The sequence below is a fragment of the Thunnus thynnus genome, chromosome 7 (genome assembly GCF_963924715.1).
Source record: "Thunnus thynnus chromosome 7, fThuThy2.1, whole genome shotgun sequence".
Lineage (NCBI taxonomy): Eukaryota > Metazoa > Chordata > Actinopteri > Scombriformes > Scombridae > Thunnus > Thunnus thynnus.
The window spans coordinates 21,840,094-21,858,815 of NC_089523.1; the positions used below are offsets into that span (position 1 = coordinate 21,840,094).

Sequence of the window (18,722 nt, forward strand, 5' to 3'; positions counted from 1 at the left end):
AATATGATTGCATATAGACTATAAACCACATAATGCATATTTATTTGTTTCAGCTGCCTGACAAAGGCATGTGCCTGAGCAGCAGAAAGGTATATGGAAGCCATAGAACTGCAGCATCTGTGATCATGGGAGCAAAAACTCTGGTTGGGAGGAGTTCAAGGAGGCCATGGAGAGGGAGGCCTCTTCAGTATCACATGGGCGTCAGTGACAGTTCATGATTTTCATGAACAGGATCTCTGGGCACAGCTGAATTGTGAGGAGTACCCCATATGATGGCCTCAGAATTACATATTAGATTTTTGCAGATGGTGCGTTTGTGTTGGCTTCATCAGAACGTGACTGTGAATAGTGACTATGATAGGGAAAGGATCCAACTTGGCAGAGAACATAGGGCAGACACACCTTGGGATTATAGTTTTAGTGCCCTGAGTAGTTTACGATGGTTTAAACAAAAGTTACACTATTGGTGTACAGTCATATGTGCTCTATTGCATTTGGGCAGACCTCGAGTCAAAAATTAATGGGCTGTTAGATATGGTATAAGGCAACAAGGCCTGGTCTATCCTGTTCAATCAGTTCAGTGTTGTCTTTTGCACAACTTTCATTAGACAGGGCCCTGATGCGTAAGGTAAGAGCAATTTCCTCATGCTGTGTTGGCACCGGTGAGAAACCTGTGGTCAGTCATCCTTTCATCCTGAAACTTTTCCTGTAAGAAGTGAGGGGCCAGAGGCAGACTGTGCACTGATCAGCTCCTGAATAGAAGTTTCTTAGGAGATCTCTCATGGGAACTCATGAGCTCTCATGGGTAAGTGAACTGTTCATCCTTCAAAGGGACCAAAATAGAACTACTTAGAAAAAGTCTTTTCTACTAAAAAACATTTGTTCTTTTTTTTTTGTAAGACAGACATGTGCCAACTCCCTGCCCAACCTTTACATTGGCTATGTGAAGACATAAGAGTATGATTGGTTTTATGGGTCTGTTGTACTATAATAGATATATCTCTGGTGGCATCTCAGTCTTCATCTCAGTCTTTCCTTTTTGTTTATTTGCCCTAGTTTGATGTTTTGGGTACTTATTAAGGCCGGTGCTTGGTTCTGCCACAGTAGAATTTTAGGGTAGTTTTTAACTTCAATGCCACTCCCTGTTTTAACCTGTTTTAATCAGCCAATTGATAAGTTGTAGTGGCTTAACCCAGATTCAACTTGGGGCCACATATTTTGTGAGAAATATGTGTCTGGTGCCCCTTCAACTTCCCATATCTTCCCCTTTGGTTGACAGGATTAGCTGCCTGGTGTTATGTATCTCTCTGCTGGCCTGCATGTGGGTCTATGGTGTTGGCAGAACAGAGTAGAAGCTGTGATAGTGTCACTGTCTTTCCATCTTTGGTTATGCTGAAATAATGAGCCAATTGAAAAGAGAGGGGCACTGACACATATACTGGAGAGAGAGAGAGGTGGTGTCTCTTACAGGGCACCGCAGTATGACCAGTCTTCCCCATCTGCTTCCTTATTAACATGATTGGTGGAAAGTGGCAGGTGATAACTATTCCGGGGGTGGCATCTTTTCTAAATGGTCAGTGTGAGACAGACCATATTTGATTGTTCTCCATTATGACGCCCTCAGAATAATCTTTTAATAGCACCATATTTTTTTCCTACAAAATTACCTAGAAGTGGCGGCCTGGGATCTTTGTCGTGTGTCATACCCCCATGTATGACTATTCTGTCACTATCAAATAAAGGAAAAATACCAAAAATAATTTTATAAATTGCCTGAAAATACTTCAGGGCATTCTTCATCAGACCACTGAGGGAGTGCTCAATTCATGGAAAGTGAAAATTGCATTAAGAATGCGGAAGGTTCAGGACAGGATTTCAGAGGGGATATTTAACTGAAAAATTAACGGCTGAAGCTTTGATTTCTTTTATTCTCTGCCGTTGACTAGATGGCACATCCTGACCCTTGTATCCTTTCACAATGGTGATTTTTTTTTGTTGATGAATGACACACAAATTAAGTTCAAATGCTGAAAAATGGCATGCATATCCTAATGTTTTGATGCTGCACCATTAACACATTCATAATTAACATACTTGACTGGAGGGCAAATTGGTTTCTTTTTTTCTTTTTAATGATGGTGTTGTGACCATTTCACATGCAGTTGAAAAACTGCCACAGACATGTTTTATCTCTCTATTGTTTGAGGCTAGAACTTTTACATATTGCTGAAAAACTGTAATATCATATTTTCACTGTCAAATCTTTTGGCCTACAGTCTTTAATCTTAATACAGTGTATTGTTGTTTTATTATTATTATATTATTTATTTAGTTCAAAATAAAGCAATCAAGTAGAATTTGGAGAAATTGAGGAGAAACAAGAAGAAATCTGTCCATGCCAATTTACCTTTTAGACAAACAGTAGTTCATAAAACCCAGTGACAAAAGTGAACTTCCATGACTAAAACCATCACTGAAAAGGGACCTATTTGTTCAAAAATATCTATTATGAAATATATCTGGAATTCTGCTGGAATACAGTATAACTGTTCGTCACAAAGGCCTAATTTGATCATATATTCTAATACATTAGCTACAGATAAAAAGGACAAATAAACTTAATTAAACGCCTAGGGAGGTGCTGTGTGTGTGTGTGTGCTGGGGTGTGACTTGTTTGTGAACTTGTACATCAGGAAAATAACACATGAGCAACAAGTGTTGTTTTAATTTTAATCAGTCATGAATAACAACATGCATTGGAGCATAACACACACTTGGGAAGCACTTAAACTTGTTATTGTGTATATTCTGAAAGCGGGGTGGCGTCATGGCATCATCCTAAACCTGCCAATTTACCTTTTACCCAGAAGGCTGAGGGGGGTAACAAGGGGCCAGCTGGGCAAGCAAAGACAAGTAAGTGTTTCCGACAAGACTGATGACATCTGGGCCCAAGGCTGTGAAATGGGAGCTCACCAGGTGTTGTGTTGGAAATTAATCAATTTTGAGGTTTAATGGAAGGTGATGTTGCCTCTTTCAAAACAAGCTAATTAGCCAGCTGAATCATTATCCAGTACTAACATGCAAAATAAGCTTTATATTGTAGAGAATAAAATATAATCTTAAGGTTAATTGTGACAAATCTGATATGTCAAAGCCTGTTAAACACACACACTTTAATAAAATGTACAGCAGACTTAGTGCAATAAATGGTTCTGTTCTGTACAAGAAGGGGTTTCTTATTTAGATCCTTTTTTTCTTTACGTATTTGATTCTTAATGCAATCACAAGGTTCTTATTGCAAACACAGTGTTCCTGAGAGACATTAAAAAATAACAAATGATTCTTCATATGGAGATTTCATTATTTAGTCAAAAAAAACCCCACACTTTTCTAGTTTAATTATTATTAAGAATATTTCAAGTGTAAGTTAAATAAAGGTATCAGATAAAAGTAAATATTATGTAGAATTTGTGATTGTCATAATTGTCAGGATGAATAACAAAAACTGGCATGTTTGTATTGAAAAGTGAATTACAAAAATGACAGTTCATTGGCTTAGCAAAGGTTTAATATAACATTTTTGGATGAGTTCCCCCGATTCTTTACCACAGCTTTAACACTGTATATCTTGGCCTGCTCACCATCCATTCTTCACATTCTTTCAGGCTTCTTTTCTTCTGACCTATGAATTCTTGACTTTGTTCAAATTGTAACTCTATCCTCTGCTTGATGACAGTGCGATCTACATCTGGACATTTGGCTGACCATGTTAGGGCCTGGATGTTCCTCCATCCACACTTCAACTGGCTGGGTGGCATACAGCATTGTCGTGCTATAACACCTGGTTATCAGAGTTGGGAAATGGTTGGTATGAACAGATTGTATTTTCCTCTATAATTCACCTTGATGTGTTGTTATAGTCTTGCATCCTTGAGAGAGATGGTTCAGCCTGGTTAGACCTTTGCAAAAACACCTACAAATCATGAGAAATCCTCTGCCAGATGTCACATTTAGCAAGAGGCACTCAGGCTTGTAGGCCTCTCTATGTGTAATCATCAGACAGCAAGGTATTGGGCAGAGGGAAAACACTTGTCACTAAAGATGACCTTACTGAAGTCCTTATATTTTTGCTGGTCTTTGGCAAAGTACTTGTGTGCTTTTTAAGGAGGAGTCTGTCGTGGTACTCTTCACATCAGATGATGTTTCTCTTAATTTCTGAAGGTCATACAATGTCATACTTTGATTCTCTAAGCAATGCCAGATTTCTTAAAATATTTAATGTAGTTGTAAAACTGTGCACAGAGCTGAACCTGAATCATGGCACCGGAAATCTTAATGGGTTTGCATCAAGGTCAAAGTTTTACAGTATATTTGTACCTTAAATAAAGATTAATCAGATTAATCTCTGATTCTATAAAAGGCTCAGGTCACAGGGGATATAAAAAAGTGTTGCTCAAAGACAGATTTTTAACTCCTCTGAATGAAAAAAAAACTCAGCACTATGATCTTTTTCTCTCTTATGGTTTTAACTGAGAACATCACATTATTCCCAATATACATTGTCGTCACTGGTAGCCAGTAAAACTCCAAAGTGATTTTATTTTATTTCAATAATTACACTTACTTAAAGTTTAGTTCCAATTCCAATCTATATAATGACATATGAACACTTTTACTTTTTAGTGTGCACCCTCAGCTCTGCTTGTTCCAGTTCATATAATATCATCTATCTTGTCCCATTTCAGTATATTTTTACCTTTTTTGTTGTCCTTATCTTCTCTCTCTGATGTAATGCCTGTTTATTTTATGCCTTAATTTATTCTTTTGAGTGTTGTGCTTAAATTGTGTCTACAATTTTAAAGGACAATATATTACATTATATACCCGTACCATCAGTTGCAATCATCACCATTGTTATCACAGTCATCATCATCATTATTATTACAGCTTTTCAGATGTTGCACAATTTCACCAGGAGATGGCAACATAGTCCATTGTATAGCTGTTGTTCATAGTTTTCACAGCAAAGACTGGTAAATTTGTGTATGAGGATTGTTGTAATCTATCACACAATCACAATATGGGGATTTATCTTTCTTTTAAGGACAAAGCCCACACATGGTAAACCATTGGACTTTAGGGTTAAAATGGTCCCTGGCTAAGGTTAAGGTTATGGTTAAAATTGGGAATAATGAGCAAAGGAATGTTTTACATTAAAAAAAAGGTCCACACATCTATAATAATACAAACATGTGTGTGTGTACAACATGACCTATCCCATATTTTGTCTGGGTGGTAACTAAATGTTATAGACTTAGGGTCATTAGCTCTAATCAATGCAAATATTAAAATTAGTCACACAGTACCAACTCAAAATACATCCGTTTTTCATCCAGTTATTGTATTTCAGATTAAGTTACAACTGTTGCATTTGTTATGTTTCAGACAATAATGTGCTTTCAACTTTGTGACGGTCTGGGGAAGGCCATTTCCTGTTTTCACATGATAATTCTCCTGCACACAAAGCGATGTCCATAAAGTTTGGTCCGAGTTTGGTGTGAAAGAACTTGACTGGCCTGCACAGAGCCCTGACCTCAATCCCATCCATCACCTTTGCCTTATTGCCCAAGTTCAGTGCTCAACCTCACTAATGCCTATGTGGCTGAGTGAGAGCAAATCCCTGCAGCCAGGTTTCAAAATCTTATGGAGGGCTTTCCTGGAAGATGAACGTCCATGTTTTGGAGTGAGATGTTCAACAGTCATACAGAGGTGTAATGTCTGGGTAAATTTAGGCCATGTTGAGTAAATGGATAGATCATCACAAATATGCTAATGGCCTGTGACGTGGAAAACAAGATACAACATGGGGAGAACATGCAAACACCACACCGAAAAACCACAGGTTTTGGCTCTTTCTTCTTTTTTGATCTTTGATTGATCTTTTTGTTGTAAGGTGACTGTGATAACCACTGAATCATTGTGCTGCCCTCTGTGATAAACTCTTACCTTTCAATTATAAGTAATAATTGATTATTAATAATTGCCAGTCAACCCTGTTTGCACAGTTTTTGTGCTTCAAAATACAATTAAATCTCCTTTCTTTGAGAATTTGTGTGGAAACATATAAACCCAGAAAATATCTTATTACAATAGTCACCTATTTTGATAACTTATTATCAAAATTAATACTTGCTATTACTTGCAAAACCTTATGAAATGTTTCACAACATTCATTTTTCATTGTTATTTATTATATAGTCTATTTACAAAAAGGTCTAACTTACTGGATGTCTTCTATCTACCACTGAGGACATCACATTTGATTCTCCATCCCACATTTTAGAAACAAAAGCATAGAAACTCATTTTCTATGTCTTTCTTTCTTTATTGAAGTTTGCTGAGTTCAAAAGACAAATGGTCGAATAGAGGTTACACAGTCTTGACAAAGGCTAATCAGATTATCCAGTAGAGACATTAAAGAGATCATGATGCAACAGCCCCGAAGGGAAATTTCCAAAGTAAGCGGGGAGGAGAGCTGTGGAGGCAGGCGAGAGACACTGTGAACTCCAGAGGGAGTTTCTCAGCTCGTTAGAGTGCTTGTGAGTTGAAAGAGCCTAAGGTGTAAATCATGGTCAGGCCTGAGGCGCCTGCACTTCATCACAAGTGTTCCTACAAAAGCAACTCCCGGATGGCAGACCCTCTAGAGAGCTCTAAAGTGTTTCATAAAGTGACAGGCATCTCTACAAACACACAAACAACAATTCCTTTTTAATTACGGAGGGCCTAAGAGGCATATCAGCTGACTATTATACATCCCTTTGCCTGGAAAATAACAATAACACCAAATTAAATATCACATGGCTCAGTGCTTTGCTAAATCAGGTGTAATGAATTGTTTATTTTGATCAGTTGTCAAAAGTGTAACTTTAATTCCCTTATCCATATGCAAACTTCTTTAAAATAATGTGACATAAAAATAGTAAAATAATAGTGAATAATAAATCTTATTTTAGAAACACAGCTTTTATAATTTAAATAATAAGATTTTAATGGTTAGAACAATTAATCTTTGGAAGAGAATAAAAAAAAAAGGAAAGAACAGAATGTAAGGCAGAAATTAAAGAAATAGCAGTCCTCATAGTTTTAAAATGGCTGATTTTTTTTTTTTACACTATTTTGTATATTAGTCAACACAATAAATATCACACACATCTACTTACCACATTAAAGTGTATTGAATAAAGTAATAGATGCTACAACCTTGTAAACCTGTTTCTTATTACATATTGAAGAAATTGCAAATCTTTTTTAGGTTTATCCTTTCTTTCCGGTGAGGAAGTCTATGTTAGTCCTCACCTTTAGTGTGTGTTCAGTCAACACAAGTTAGTTTCATAACTGAGATTTGTTAGTTTTCAAATACAGTAGGTCCTACGATTTCTAACCATAGTAGGCAAGCTTTTTAAGAAATATTTGTATAGTGTTGGAGGGGGGCATTAAAGAAATCCATAAGAATATGTGCATCAAAAACATAAGAGTACAATTACAAACTATAAAAATATATGAATAAATTTTTTTATTTATTATTTTATATTTTGTTTTGCTTTTATCACTTTGTCTTTAATATTTTCAAAAAGCATGAGTACTTGAATATTTTTATGAAGAACATGTGCAAAATTAACATAGCATTGGAGCTATGACTTACAGCAGAAATCATTATTATTATTTTTGTAACACTTCTGTCAAAAATGTCCATAATTTCAAAGCTGTAAAATACTGATATGCGAGTGATAGAAGGAGAAGCTAAATGTGAAATTTGAACTGAGTTTCTGGCTGAAAGTATTAGAAAGTTTTAATCACCACATGCTGCAGCCTAAAAAGGATGCAGGGCCTGACTGGCTGGGTTTGACTAAACAGTCAATACCTGACCTGAAATTGCTTTTGATGTCTAACACTGTACTGTGGAAAAAAACACAGGAAGTGAGTTTAATTTTCTGTAAATAACAATAACGTGAATTTGTGAGATACAGAGTGACTCTATTTTAGCAGTTTTTATAAGCAAAAGCATCAAAGACCCCTCCTTGCTCTCATACTGTTTATTCTATGTTGTACAAAAGTAAGTACACCCGCCATTATGCAATAATTTACAACATACAATAATTAAATGGCATGACCCAATCAAGATCGTCCTATCTCACTTATCTCTGATTGGCTAGTAAGAGGCCATTGAGCCCTGCTGTCAGCTTAGATTATAAAAATGTTTAAGATCGCTTTGACCCCGACTTGGGTGGTTCTGCCCCATCCGGATCTGCATAGAATGTCTCATGTGGTAATGGGGCTGGTTGTCGTGGGGCTCCTGTTGGCATTTGGAGCAGCAGAGGAGGAAGCTCCTGTCTGTCAGATACTGGGCAGTCCAGAGTTCCCTCTGCTGTCTAAAGAGGGAGATGTCACAATTGGGGGAGCCTTTTCCATCCACAGCAAAATCACACAACCATCTCTTTCCTTTACAGATAAGCCAACACATCTCACATGTTCCAGGTAATTTGTTCACTGTATACCAAACACTCTGGTGATTTCTCATCATTTGCTCTGTCATAGTGAATACAAGTTTGTATTTTGCTCTTCTTTCTCAGTGTCAACCTCAGGGAGTTTCGATTTGCCCAGACTATGATCTTTGCTATTGAAGAGATCAACAGAAGTGATTTTCTTCTTCCAAATGTTTCTATCGGATATCGTATTTATGACAATTGTGGTTCAACATTATCCTCAGTGCGTGCGGTGATGGCATTGATGAATGGTGATGAATGGACTGTGGGAAAGAGTTGCTCTGGTCAATCAGCTGTTCATGCCATTATCGGGGAGTCTGAATCCTCTTCAACTATTGTGCTGTCACGCACTACTGGACCATTCAACATACCAGTGGTAAGAAGGGTATGAGTTTGTATAAATGTGTTTATTATATACAAACTCTCCTTATTCTGTCTCTCTCTTTCTCAGATCAGTCATTCAGCAACATGTGAGTGTTTGAGTAGCAGGAAGGAGTATCCGTCTTTCTTTCGAACCATTGCCAGCGACCTTTACCAAAGTCAGGCACTTGCTCAGCTGGTCAAGCACTTTGGCTGGACCTGGGTGGGAGCAGTCAACAGCGATAGTGACTATGGCAACAACGGCATGGCCATCTTTCTTGCTGCAGCCCAGGAGGAAGGAGTGTGTGTGGAGTACACAGAGAAATTCCACAGAGCAGAGCCAGAAAAACTGATGAAAGTTGTAGAAGTGATCCGTAAGAGCTCAGCTCAGGTTATTGTTGGTTTTCTGGCCCATGTTGAAATGAACAACCTTCTAGAGCAGCTGAGTCTGCACAACATCACAGGCCGGCAGTTCATTGGTGTGGAGGCCTGGATCACTGCTGACAGCCTTGTGACTCCCACTAGCTTTAGTGTGCTGGGAGGTTCTCTGGGCTTTGCTGTGCAAAAGGCAAATATCATCGGCCTGGATGATTTTTTGATCAAAGATTTCTGGGAGACAGAGTTTAAGTGCAAGGAGACAAATAGGGGCAACATGGCATACACAGCAGCTTGCAAAGAAAACCAGGATCTAATTGAGTTTAAAGATTATGATGATGATGTACAAGAGCTGAGATACTCCAGTAACATCTACAAAGCCATCTATGCTGTGGCCCATTCTCTGCACAGCATCCTAAAATGCTCAAACAGACAGAGGTGTGATAAGACTGTTAAAGTTACACCCTTGCAGGTAAAATGAACTTTAAACTGTTTATTTCTTAGTGATGTAAAAAAATACAGTATACTGACATAATTTCACTGACTTTTAGGTAGTGGAGTCTCTAAAGCAGGTAAATTTTACCATTAAGAATGGGGACCAGGTGTGGTTTGACAGCACAGGAGCAGCTGTGGCCCGCTATGAGGTGGTTAATTGGCAGCGTGGATCAGACGGCTCAGTTCAGTTTAAACCTGTCGGCTATTATGATGCCTCCCAACCTCCTGGACAGAAGTTTGTCCTCAAGACTGAAGACATAATGTGGCCTGGAGGAAACACAGAGGCAAATATTGTGATTTACATTAAAACATGAATTTACTTTGACAACATTTAAACTTAAATTATTGTTTAGATAAATTAATGTCTTTCTCTCTTTGATTCAAAGTTGCCTGTGTCAGTGTGCAGTGAGAGCTGTCTTCCAGGGACTCATAAAGTTCTACAGAAAGGAAAGCCTGTCTGCTGCTACGACTGTAAACCATGTGCAGAGGGAGAAATCAGCAACACCACAGGTATCACAGACCTGAAATACAGCACAGTGCATACAATGTTTGCTTACCACACTTTGTGTATAATGTTAAAGTTTGCTAATATACAGTCTCTTATTTATGTGTTCAGGGTGTAACTGATTAAATCACAATAAAAGTAACAATATTTCTATTACAGATTCTAATGACTGCACAAAGTGTCCGGAAGAGTTTTGGTCCAATCAAAACAGAGATGCATGTATACTGAAAAATGTTGAATTTCTCTCTTTCACTGAGATTATGGGCAAAGTACTTGTGTTTTTCACTTTGTTTGGGGTACTTCTTACTTTAATTGTGGCCATCCTATTCTTTATCTATGGGGACACTCCCTTAGTGAAGGCCAACAACTCTGAGCTGAGCTTCCTGCTGCTCTTCTCCTTGACTCTGTGTTTCCTGTGTTCTCTGACCTTCATAGGCAGGCCCTCTGAGTGGTCCTGCATGCTGCGCCACACAGCATTTGGGATCACTTTTGTCCTATGTATTTCTTGTATTCTTGGTAAAACAATTGTGGTGTTGATGGTCTTTAAAGCTACACTTCCAAGTAGTAATGTAATGAAATGGTTTGGGCCTATACAGCAAAGACTCAGTGTTCTGGCATTCACTCTCATACAGGTTTTAATTTGTATACTTTGGCTAACAATCAACCCTCCTTTTCCTTTCAAAAACACAAAACACTATAAGGAGAAGATTATTCTTGAGTGCGCCCTGGGATCCCCTGTGGGGTTCTGGGCTGTGTTAGGATACATAGGACTCTTAGCTATCTTATGTTTTGTGCTTGCCTTTTTGGCTCGAAAGTTGCCGGATAATTTCAATGAAGCCAAATTTATCACCCTCAGCATGTTGATATTCTGTGCAGTCTGGATCACCTTTATCCCAGCATACGTCAGCTCTCCTGGAAAGTTTACTGTGGCAGTGGAGATATTTGCTATGCTATCATCCAGTTATGGGATACTTTTCTGTATATTTGCACCAAAATGCTTTATTATTGTACTCAAACCTGAACTAAACACAAAAAAACATCTGATGAGGAAAACAAACAAATAAATTTAATTTAAAGACGATAACAGTGTATCTTTCACTTTTTTCTTTCACTGTTTGTGGCTAGGGCTGGATTTTTGCATGATCCAAGCATACTGTTTTATTGCAACATAGATTTTAGCTTTATTTTTTCTAGAAAAAAACAATATATGTGTATTTTAAAAGTCAATTCAACATTGTGAAAATTGTCTTTTACATTAAGTTTTGTTGTGATAATTAAACTTTATTGAGTATCTTTGCAGGAACCACATTGTTTAAAACAACAAATAAAAAAAAAAAAAAACCAATAACAAGATTTTAAAAAATGAATCCTTGATTTTGTATTTTTGGTCTCTTAAGTTTAATTTGCACAGTTCAGTAGTTCAGTAGTTATAGGCAAAAGTACAGTGCCTTGTTGTCACACAAGCATAAAATGCACACATGTGGGTCAAAGGGCTCTGTCATTATAATACAATATTTGAAAAGAGCCTGAACTTGACATTAACCTTTCCCACACACTGTTCTGGTGTCAGTGCCCCCAAACATTGCTACAGGGAATGATACAGGGAAGTTTAACTGCAAGCCAGACTCCCCTTTTCAAGAATACCCTGTTCACACTCACACAGTTGAAATAGTCCACTCAACAGCTCCACTGGAGCAGATTAGGGGTTTTAAGGGCCTTTAAGTTTTTACTTATAATTTACTTGGCAGTCCATGCTATGTTTTAGTCAACATCAGGTGTAACCTCAGATTTACAAGGCTCAGCCATGCCTAGAGATTGGCCTATAGTTAGCATGCTTATGTTAGCATGCTTGCATGTTAACATGCAAGTTAGGAACCACTGAGTCCTAACTTTCTGGTGTTTAGCATAATATTTAACATGTTAGCATGCTGAAATTGAAGTTGCTCTTCAGTGCCAACAGCTAGAAATTTGATATACGGTATATTGTAACTCTAATTAATTAAAATACTTTAAACATGACATCCTCTATGGATACTGTACATACAGTATGTAGTGTATATGTAACTCTATTGCTTAACTAGAACAACAGATTTTTGCTTTATACAATATCTGTACATGGCAACTTTGTTATGGTTAGGGTCACAGAAAAACTATGGTAATAGCAAATAAATGACAGTTAAGGTATGGTTAGGGTGAGGCAAATAAAACAATTGGTTGAGGTATGGGAAGGGTTGTGCTGTGGATGTGCTTATAAAAATACACATGGCTGGGCAGTCATGGGGAATTGAGGGGTTTAGTTGATACTGATCCACTACAAACTGTCTTTTAATACACTGCACCAAAACAATTCATGCAACTTATTCTGAAGCCACACTCTTCATATCCACTTCTGTCAAAGGCTTTGATCATATGAAGATCAAGTGCAGTGTCAGGGCAGTACACTCTCATGTACTCTTGTAGCGAAAATAGGACATGAAATGTTTTCATCTGCATAAGTCATGCTTGTATGTCTGTTTCCATCATCAAAATAATTTCTGTTCTGTTTGGTATTTGGGTTTGAAACTTTCTAACTGTACTGACCCAATCAAACATTGCTCAGAAGTTCTAATTAAATTTTAAGTTCAACAGTTATTATTGTAAAATTATTTTAACTTCAACTCATACACCTGATGAAGGTGGAAGAGACCAAAACATTGTGAACAAATAAATATTCCAGCAATAAGCTAGACAGTGTGCAGGAGTTTTTCCTAATTTTTGCTCAAGGTGTGCTTTCCTCTGACACACTTGTCGCATATTCAAGCATGCAGTCTCTTTTCAAATTTTTGTAAAATAATTTTAAGAGTTATACAAGTATACAATTGATACACTACCTCCACTTTGGGGTCACATATTTGTCTGAATAACAATTATTTCAAATATCTGTCTGCAAATCCTTGCAATTATTAAGTTTGACTTCCAGCTTTTTTTCTCTATTTTCCCTTTTTCGCTGTTGTACATTTGGTATAACATATTTGCCACATTAAGAAAAAAAAAAAAAAAATCTCTCACTGCTATACAGACAGCAACAAAAATATGTTTAAATGCTATGTATGTGTATATATTTCCCTTAGTTGCATCTTCCTACTATTTCATTCACAACTTACAGTAATAATGACATAATGGTCTGAAAAATAGAAAATACCATCTCACATGAAAAACAGCCAGCTGGTCTGATGTCATCACGCTGTGATTTGATAGGAGGACCTCAATCATCATCATCTGCAGTTGCATAAAGTTCTGTCCGTTAAAGGAGACACACGTTTTGGTCAGTGATAAGAGAACTCATCACATTACAACTACAAGTTTGTGTGTGCCTGTTTGTACCAGATGTGTGATTGTGTTTATGTAATGTTACTGTTTGTGTTTTTTATAGGAGCCGTAGGAGCCGAGGAAGACACTGCGGCCTGTAAGATGCTAGGGAGCCCAGAGTTTCCTCTGTTATCTAAAGAGGGAGATATCACTATTGGAGGAGCTTTCTCCATCCATAGCCAAATCTCAGATCCTCCACTCTCCTTCACAGATACTCCAGAACCTCTCATATGCTCCAGGTACTGTTTGTTTTCTCCTCTTACCTGTGTTAGTATTCTGAACTGAAGAAAAGTCACATAAAGTCTGAAAACTGTTTGTGAAAATCTTACTTTTTTCAGGATAAATTTCAGAGAATTTCTTTTTGCCCAAACAATGATTTTTACCATCGAGGAGATCAACAATAGCAGCTCTTTGCTGCCTAATGTCTCACTTGGCTATAAGGTGTTTGACAGCTGTAGTTCAACAATGGCTTCAACGCGTGCAGTAATGAGTCTAATGAATAGAGAGGAAAGGACTTTGAGGAAAACATGCTCCAGCCAGACACCTGTTCATGCCATTATTGCAGCCTCGGAGTCCTCATTAACCACTGTGATGCTACAAATTTCAGGGGTTTTCCAAATACCAATGGTAAATATTTGTGTTCCTATTTGACTGTTTTCCCCATGTTCCTTTTTCTGAAAGGCTTGATCATACTTTATTTGGACACTCAGAGCTAATAATCAACTTAGACTAAATTCTGGTAATATTATGGTTGATTTTAGGGCTATCTCATCTCATTAAGATTGCCAGGGTTCATATAGATGCAGCAGACTGAGCCAAAAGTCAGATGTTGCATCAACATTTATTTGTCATTTACTGTAATACTTGACTGTCAGTCTTGGACCACTGCAGTGTTATTAATATGTTTTTTTCCCCCCACCTATTATTTTCTATTAGATCAGCCACTTTGCCACTTGTGCTTGTCTAAGTAACAGAAATGAATACCCCTCCTTCTTCAGAACCATCCCCAGTGACTACTACCAGAGCAGAGCCTTAGCAAAACTGGTAAAGCACTTTGGCTGGACCTGGATTGGGGCAATCAGAAGTGACAATGACTATGGTAACAATGGCATGGCAACATTTATCACAGCTGCACGGCAGCAGGGGGTCTGTATTGAGTATTCAGAAGTCATTTCAAGGACTGACCGAAGTGAGCACATTGCCAAGGTTGTCAGAGTGATCCGTAGTGGCAGTGCTCGGGTTTTAGTTGCCTTCATTTCCCAGGGTGAGATGGACCTTCTACTTGAGGAAGCTCTGAACCAGAACTTGACTGGGCTGCAGTGGGTGGGCAGTGAGTCCTGGATAACAGCAGGATATCTGGCCATCAAGAGGTACTCTGGCATCCTGGCAGGGTCTCTTGGCTTCACTATCAGAAAGGGAAAGATCCCAGGCCTGCTAGATTTTCTTTTGCAGGTTAACCCAAGTCAGAATCCTCAAAATAACCTCCTCAAAGAGTTCTGGGAAGCCACCTTTGGCTGCAGTTTTCAATCCAGTATGCATGGTCAGCCACAGTGCTCTGGCTCTGAGAAGCTAGAGAATATTAATAATCCTTTCACTGATGTGTCAGAGCTAAGAATATCTCACAATGTGTATAAGGCTGTGTATGCTGTGGCTCATGCTATGCATAACATGTTAAAATGCACACAAAGTGGTGAAAATGTGAACCAGTCCTGTATATGGAGAGACGATTTAAAGCCAAAAGAGGTCAGAGGTCACCTTCATGAGTAATGTAATTAATATGAATTCATAAACAACCCATGTACTAGTATAGTAAGTTATTCACCACTATTCTCTATTGGCAGGTTGTGAAATATCTACAAGGTGTGAATTTCACCCTTCAGTCAGGAGAAAGCATACACTTTGATGAGAATGGAGACCCTGTAGCGACTTATGAGCTGGTGAACTGGCAGAAAAACCAAGCAGGAAATACTGTGTTTGTGGCTGTAGGGAGCTACGATGCTTCACTACCAAAAGAAAAGCAGTTTACCATGAGCAAAATAAACATAACATGGGCTAATGACTCCCTGAAGGTATCAGTCCTGTTAAATTAATTATGTCTAGAATATTTATATATTGGAAGTTGATTAGTGTTTTTCTTTTGATCTAAGTAGATTCAGACATAGATATGTTAATAAACTTCAGCTGGCTGACAAATAACTCTCTCTTGAAAATTAATAAACAAAGTCTCTTAGTTTTACTTTCACATTGCTTGCTGTACATAAAATCAAGAATTTTAGAGTGATAACTATTCCACAAACCATATCCAGTGTTACAAATTGGTCGATCAATATTGTTTAGGAGGTTATATGGAACTTGACAAGATTTTAAAGTAAATCTTAAAAAATAAAAGTGATTTAATCATCACACCATGTCACACCTTCTATAAATTTGTGAAATACAAATATTCTTCGTGTATTACAGCAGTTCACACTGCTTTTTCACTATAACATGCCAGCTATGTTTCACTTCCAATACAGATTTATGTGTAAGATAATGGTAAGAAGCTTGAATTAACTTCCAACAAACAGCTTGAATTTGAAGTATATTCATATATTACAATGATGGAAATTTCACCCAGTCAATTTAATTAAGCGTTTAGATTGAAGGAGGAACAGTCTGTGAGTATTAATGAGCTGTGGTGTTGTTACAGAGGCCTCAGTCTGTGTGCAGTGAAAGCTGTCTGCCAGGTTTCCGCCAGGCAGTTATTAAAGGCAAACCCATCTGCTGTTTCTCCTGCATCGCCTGTGCTGCCGGAGAGATCACCAACTCCACCAGTGAGAAGAAGCTTTTTTTCAAATACAGTCATTCATTATACATTGCTACAGAATCAGTGTTTTCCAGTATTACACATATAAGTCACTAAATACAGCTGGTGCTTATTTTAATATGACCTCTGTCATAACTTGCAGCTCACGGCATGACCAAATTTCAGTGTTTTGTGTTTTCCATTCAGATTCTGCAGAGTGTTCACGATGCTCACTGGAGTACTGGTCAAATAAAGATCACAGCCAGTGTGTTCCAAAGGTGATCGAGTTCTTATCTTATGGCGAAACCATGGGGGCCCTCCTTGCTGTTTTCTCATTGTTCGGAGCAAGTTTAACATTGGTGGTCTCATGTGTTTTCTTTCGGTTTCGTCACACACCTCTTGTCAAAGCCAGTAACTCTGAGCTGAGCTTCCTGCTGCTCTTCTCCCTGACTCTGTGTTTCCTGTGTTCTCTGACTTTCATAGGCCGGCCCACTGAGTGGTCCTGCATGCTGCGCCACACTGCGTTCGGCATCGCATTTGCCTTGTGCATGTCTTGTATCTTGGCTAAAACCATAGCAGTGGTGATGGCCTTTAAGGCTAAAAGGCCAGCAAACACAGTCCCTCAGTGTTCTGCTCCGCTTCAGAGAACAAGTGTTCTCAGCTGTACTTTACTTCAGGTGTTCGTTTGTGTGCTGTGGTTAGCTCTTGCCCCTCCATTCCCTTACAAAAATACTGCTCATGCTACAGAAAAGATTATTCTTGAGTGTGATTTAGGTTCACCTATAGGGTTCTGGGCTGTTCTGGGGTATATAGGACTCTTGGCTGCGCTATGCTTCATCCTTGCTTTTCTGGCTCGAAAGCTGCCTGATAATTTCAATGAAGCCAAATTTATCACCTTCAGCATGTTGATATTCTGTGCAGTCTGGGTCACATTTATCCCAGCATATGTCAGCTCTCCTGGGAAGTTCACTGTAGCTGTGGAGATATTTGCTATTCTGGCTTCTAGCTTTGGGTTACTTTTCTGTATATTTGCTCCAAAATGTTATATTTTACTATTGAAACCAGAGAGAAATACTAAAAAACATATGATGGGGAGAAACAAGAGCACTATGAATGAGTAAGCTTTATATAAGAATAGTAACACCAAAATGCCTGCAATGTTATTTTTCATTAAACAGTAAGTAGGTTCCAATAAATGCATTTAAGAGATTTTTTTCTGGCCCTATAGACATGTAGAGGATATGTAGCATTGTGTTTTTTAATCAGATATTCATTATCCTCATATCCTTATGAGCAATAATTCCCTGAGCAGTTTTGCAACCTTATTGCATTCAATATGCAGTTTCATTAAAAAGCCATCCATGAACTGAATGAAAATATTCTCAGCTGTACCAAATTACATGGCATACATGCCTCAAAGAGTACTACTTAAACTAATACATTGTATTACATTGATAATACACTGCATTGCAGGAAAACTCAAATGCATTGATTAAAAATCAGCATCTGTCTCTTTGAGATATGGTGTAAGTTAGACTATTTTCCGCAGAATGCTTTTTTAGTGACACATTTGATGTGAAAAATAAAGGTCAGCTTGTTGTTTAAAGTGAGAATTTTTTAAGCTTCATTTGAGCAATGGGATTGTTTTTATGGTGAGGAGAAAATAGAAACATTTTGGTCTTCATTAAGCTTGAAATTAAAAGTAAAATTGTAATCAAAAACTTAAATAAAATATAAAGCTCTGGTATCCCCAAAGACATGCTCAGGTTTCTGAAATTATTATTGTAAGGAATAGGTTATGCTAAAAAAAGATGACATAGAAATGGAGCAGGCCCACTTATAGGTCCATCCATCTGTCAATCACACCACAAGCTCTGTCATTGGTGGAGAAAAACTCAATATTCAGACATGTTTCACCCAAGCTCCTGTGGCTTTGTGACAGTTGAAAGAAAAAACCCTATAAAATGCCCAGAGTTGAGGGGTTTCGTCTTTGGGTAGTAGGTATTGAGGTGAGCAACTATGCTTCTGATAGCAGATCTGCTCCTTCTTTCCCTCCTGGCTGTCAGAGGAGTGAAGCCTGTGTGTCAAACATATGGGACAAAAGAACTGTCTCAGTTTTCTAAGCCGGGAGACATCAACATTGGAGGCATTTTCTCCTTCCATCAGAACCCGGTCAGTGTCAACCCAGCTCTCCAAATCAACCCAGGAACAATCCAGTGTGAAGGGTGAGTGAAGGATGGGGGAAAAAACTGTAATTATACATTATATAACATACATGTGTTGTTACTTTATGCATGTTTTGGACATAAAT

General features: G+C 38.0%; 2 protein-coding genes across 3 annotated transcripts; both read left to right on the plus strand.

The window, feature by feature from the left end:
- The first annotated feature begins 8,314 nt into the window (after window positions 1–8,314).
- On the plus strand, window positions 8,315–11,342 carry LOC137186207 (extracellular calcium-sensing receptor-like). Its single transcript, XM_067594943.1, has 6 exons — window positions 8,315–8,535; window positions 8,631–8,919; window positions 8,995–9,750; window positions 9,830–10,057; window positions 10,160–10,283; window positions 10,438–11,342. Exons 1-6 carry the CDS (start codon window positions 8,315–8,317, stop codon window positions 11,340–11,342), a joined length of 2,523 nt encoding a protein of 840 aa, XP_067451044.1.
- A 2,302-nt stretch (window positions 11,343–13,644) lies between these two features.
- On the plus strand, window positions 13,645–17,532 carry LOC137186206 (extracellular calcium-sensing receptor-like). 2 transcript variants are annotated; one of them, XM_067594941.1, is made up of 6 exons: window positions 13,645–13,865; window positions 13,965–14,253; window positions 14,563–15,369; window positions 15,468–15,695; window positions 16,316–16,439; window positions 16,619–17,532. In XM_067594941.1, exons 1-6 carry the CDS (start codon window positions 13,645–13,647, stop codon window positions 17,530–17,532), a joined length of 2,583 nt encoding a protein of 860 aa, XP_067451042.1. The 2 variants fall into 2 exon arrangements, with proteins under 2 accessions (XP_067451042.1, XP_067451043.1); XM_067594942.1 differs by having other exon boundaries at window positions 13,729–13,865; window positions 13,977–14,253.
- The last annotated feature ends 1,190 nt before the right edge of the window (window positions 17,533–18,722 follow it).

Excerpts from the sequence above, each read along its gene's own strand:
- LOC137186206 (XM_067594941.1), top strand. The coding sequence starts at position 13,645 with ATGTGTGATTGTGTTTATGTAATGTTACTGTTTGTGTTTTTTATAGGA. Across the intron at positions 13,866-13,964 it reads GAACCTCTCATATGCTCCAG|GATAAATTTCAGAGAATTTC; the intron begins GTACTGTTTGTT and ends TACTTTTTTCAG. Across the intron at positions 14,254-14,562 it reads GGGTTTTCCAAATACCAATG|ATCAGCCACTTTGCCACTTG; the intron begins GTAAATATTTGT and ends ATTTTCTATTAG.
- LOC137186207 (XM_067594943.1), top strand. The coding sequence starts at position 8,315 with ATGTCTCATGTGGTAATGGGGCTGGTTGTCGTGGGGCTCCTGTTGGCA. Across the intron at positions 9,751-9,829 it reads TTAAAGTTACACCCTTGCAG|GTAGTGGAGTCTCTAAAGCA; the intron begins GTAAAATGAACT and ends ACTGACTTTTAG. Across the intron at positions 10,058-10,159 it reads GGCCTGGAGGAAACACAGAG|TTGCCTGTGTCAGTGTGCAG; the intron begins GCAAATATTGTG and ends TTTGATTCAAAG.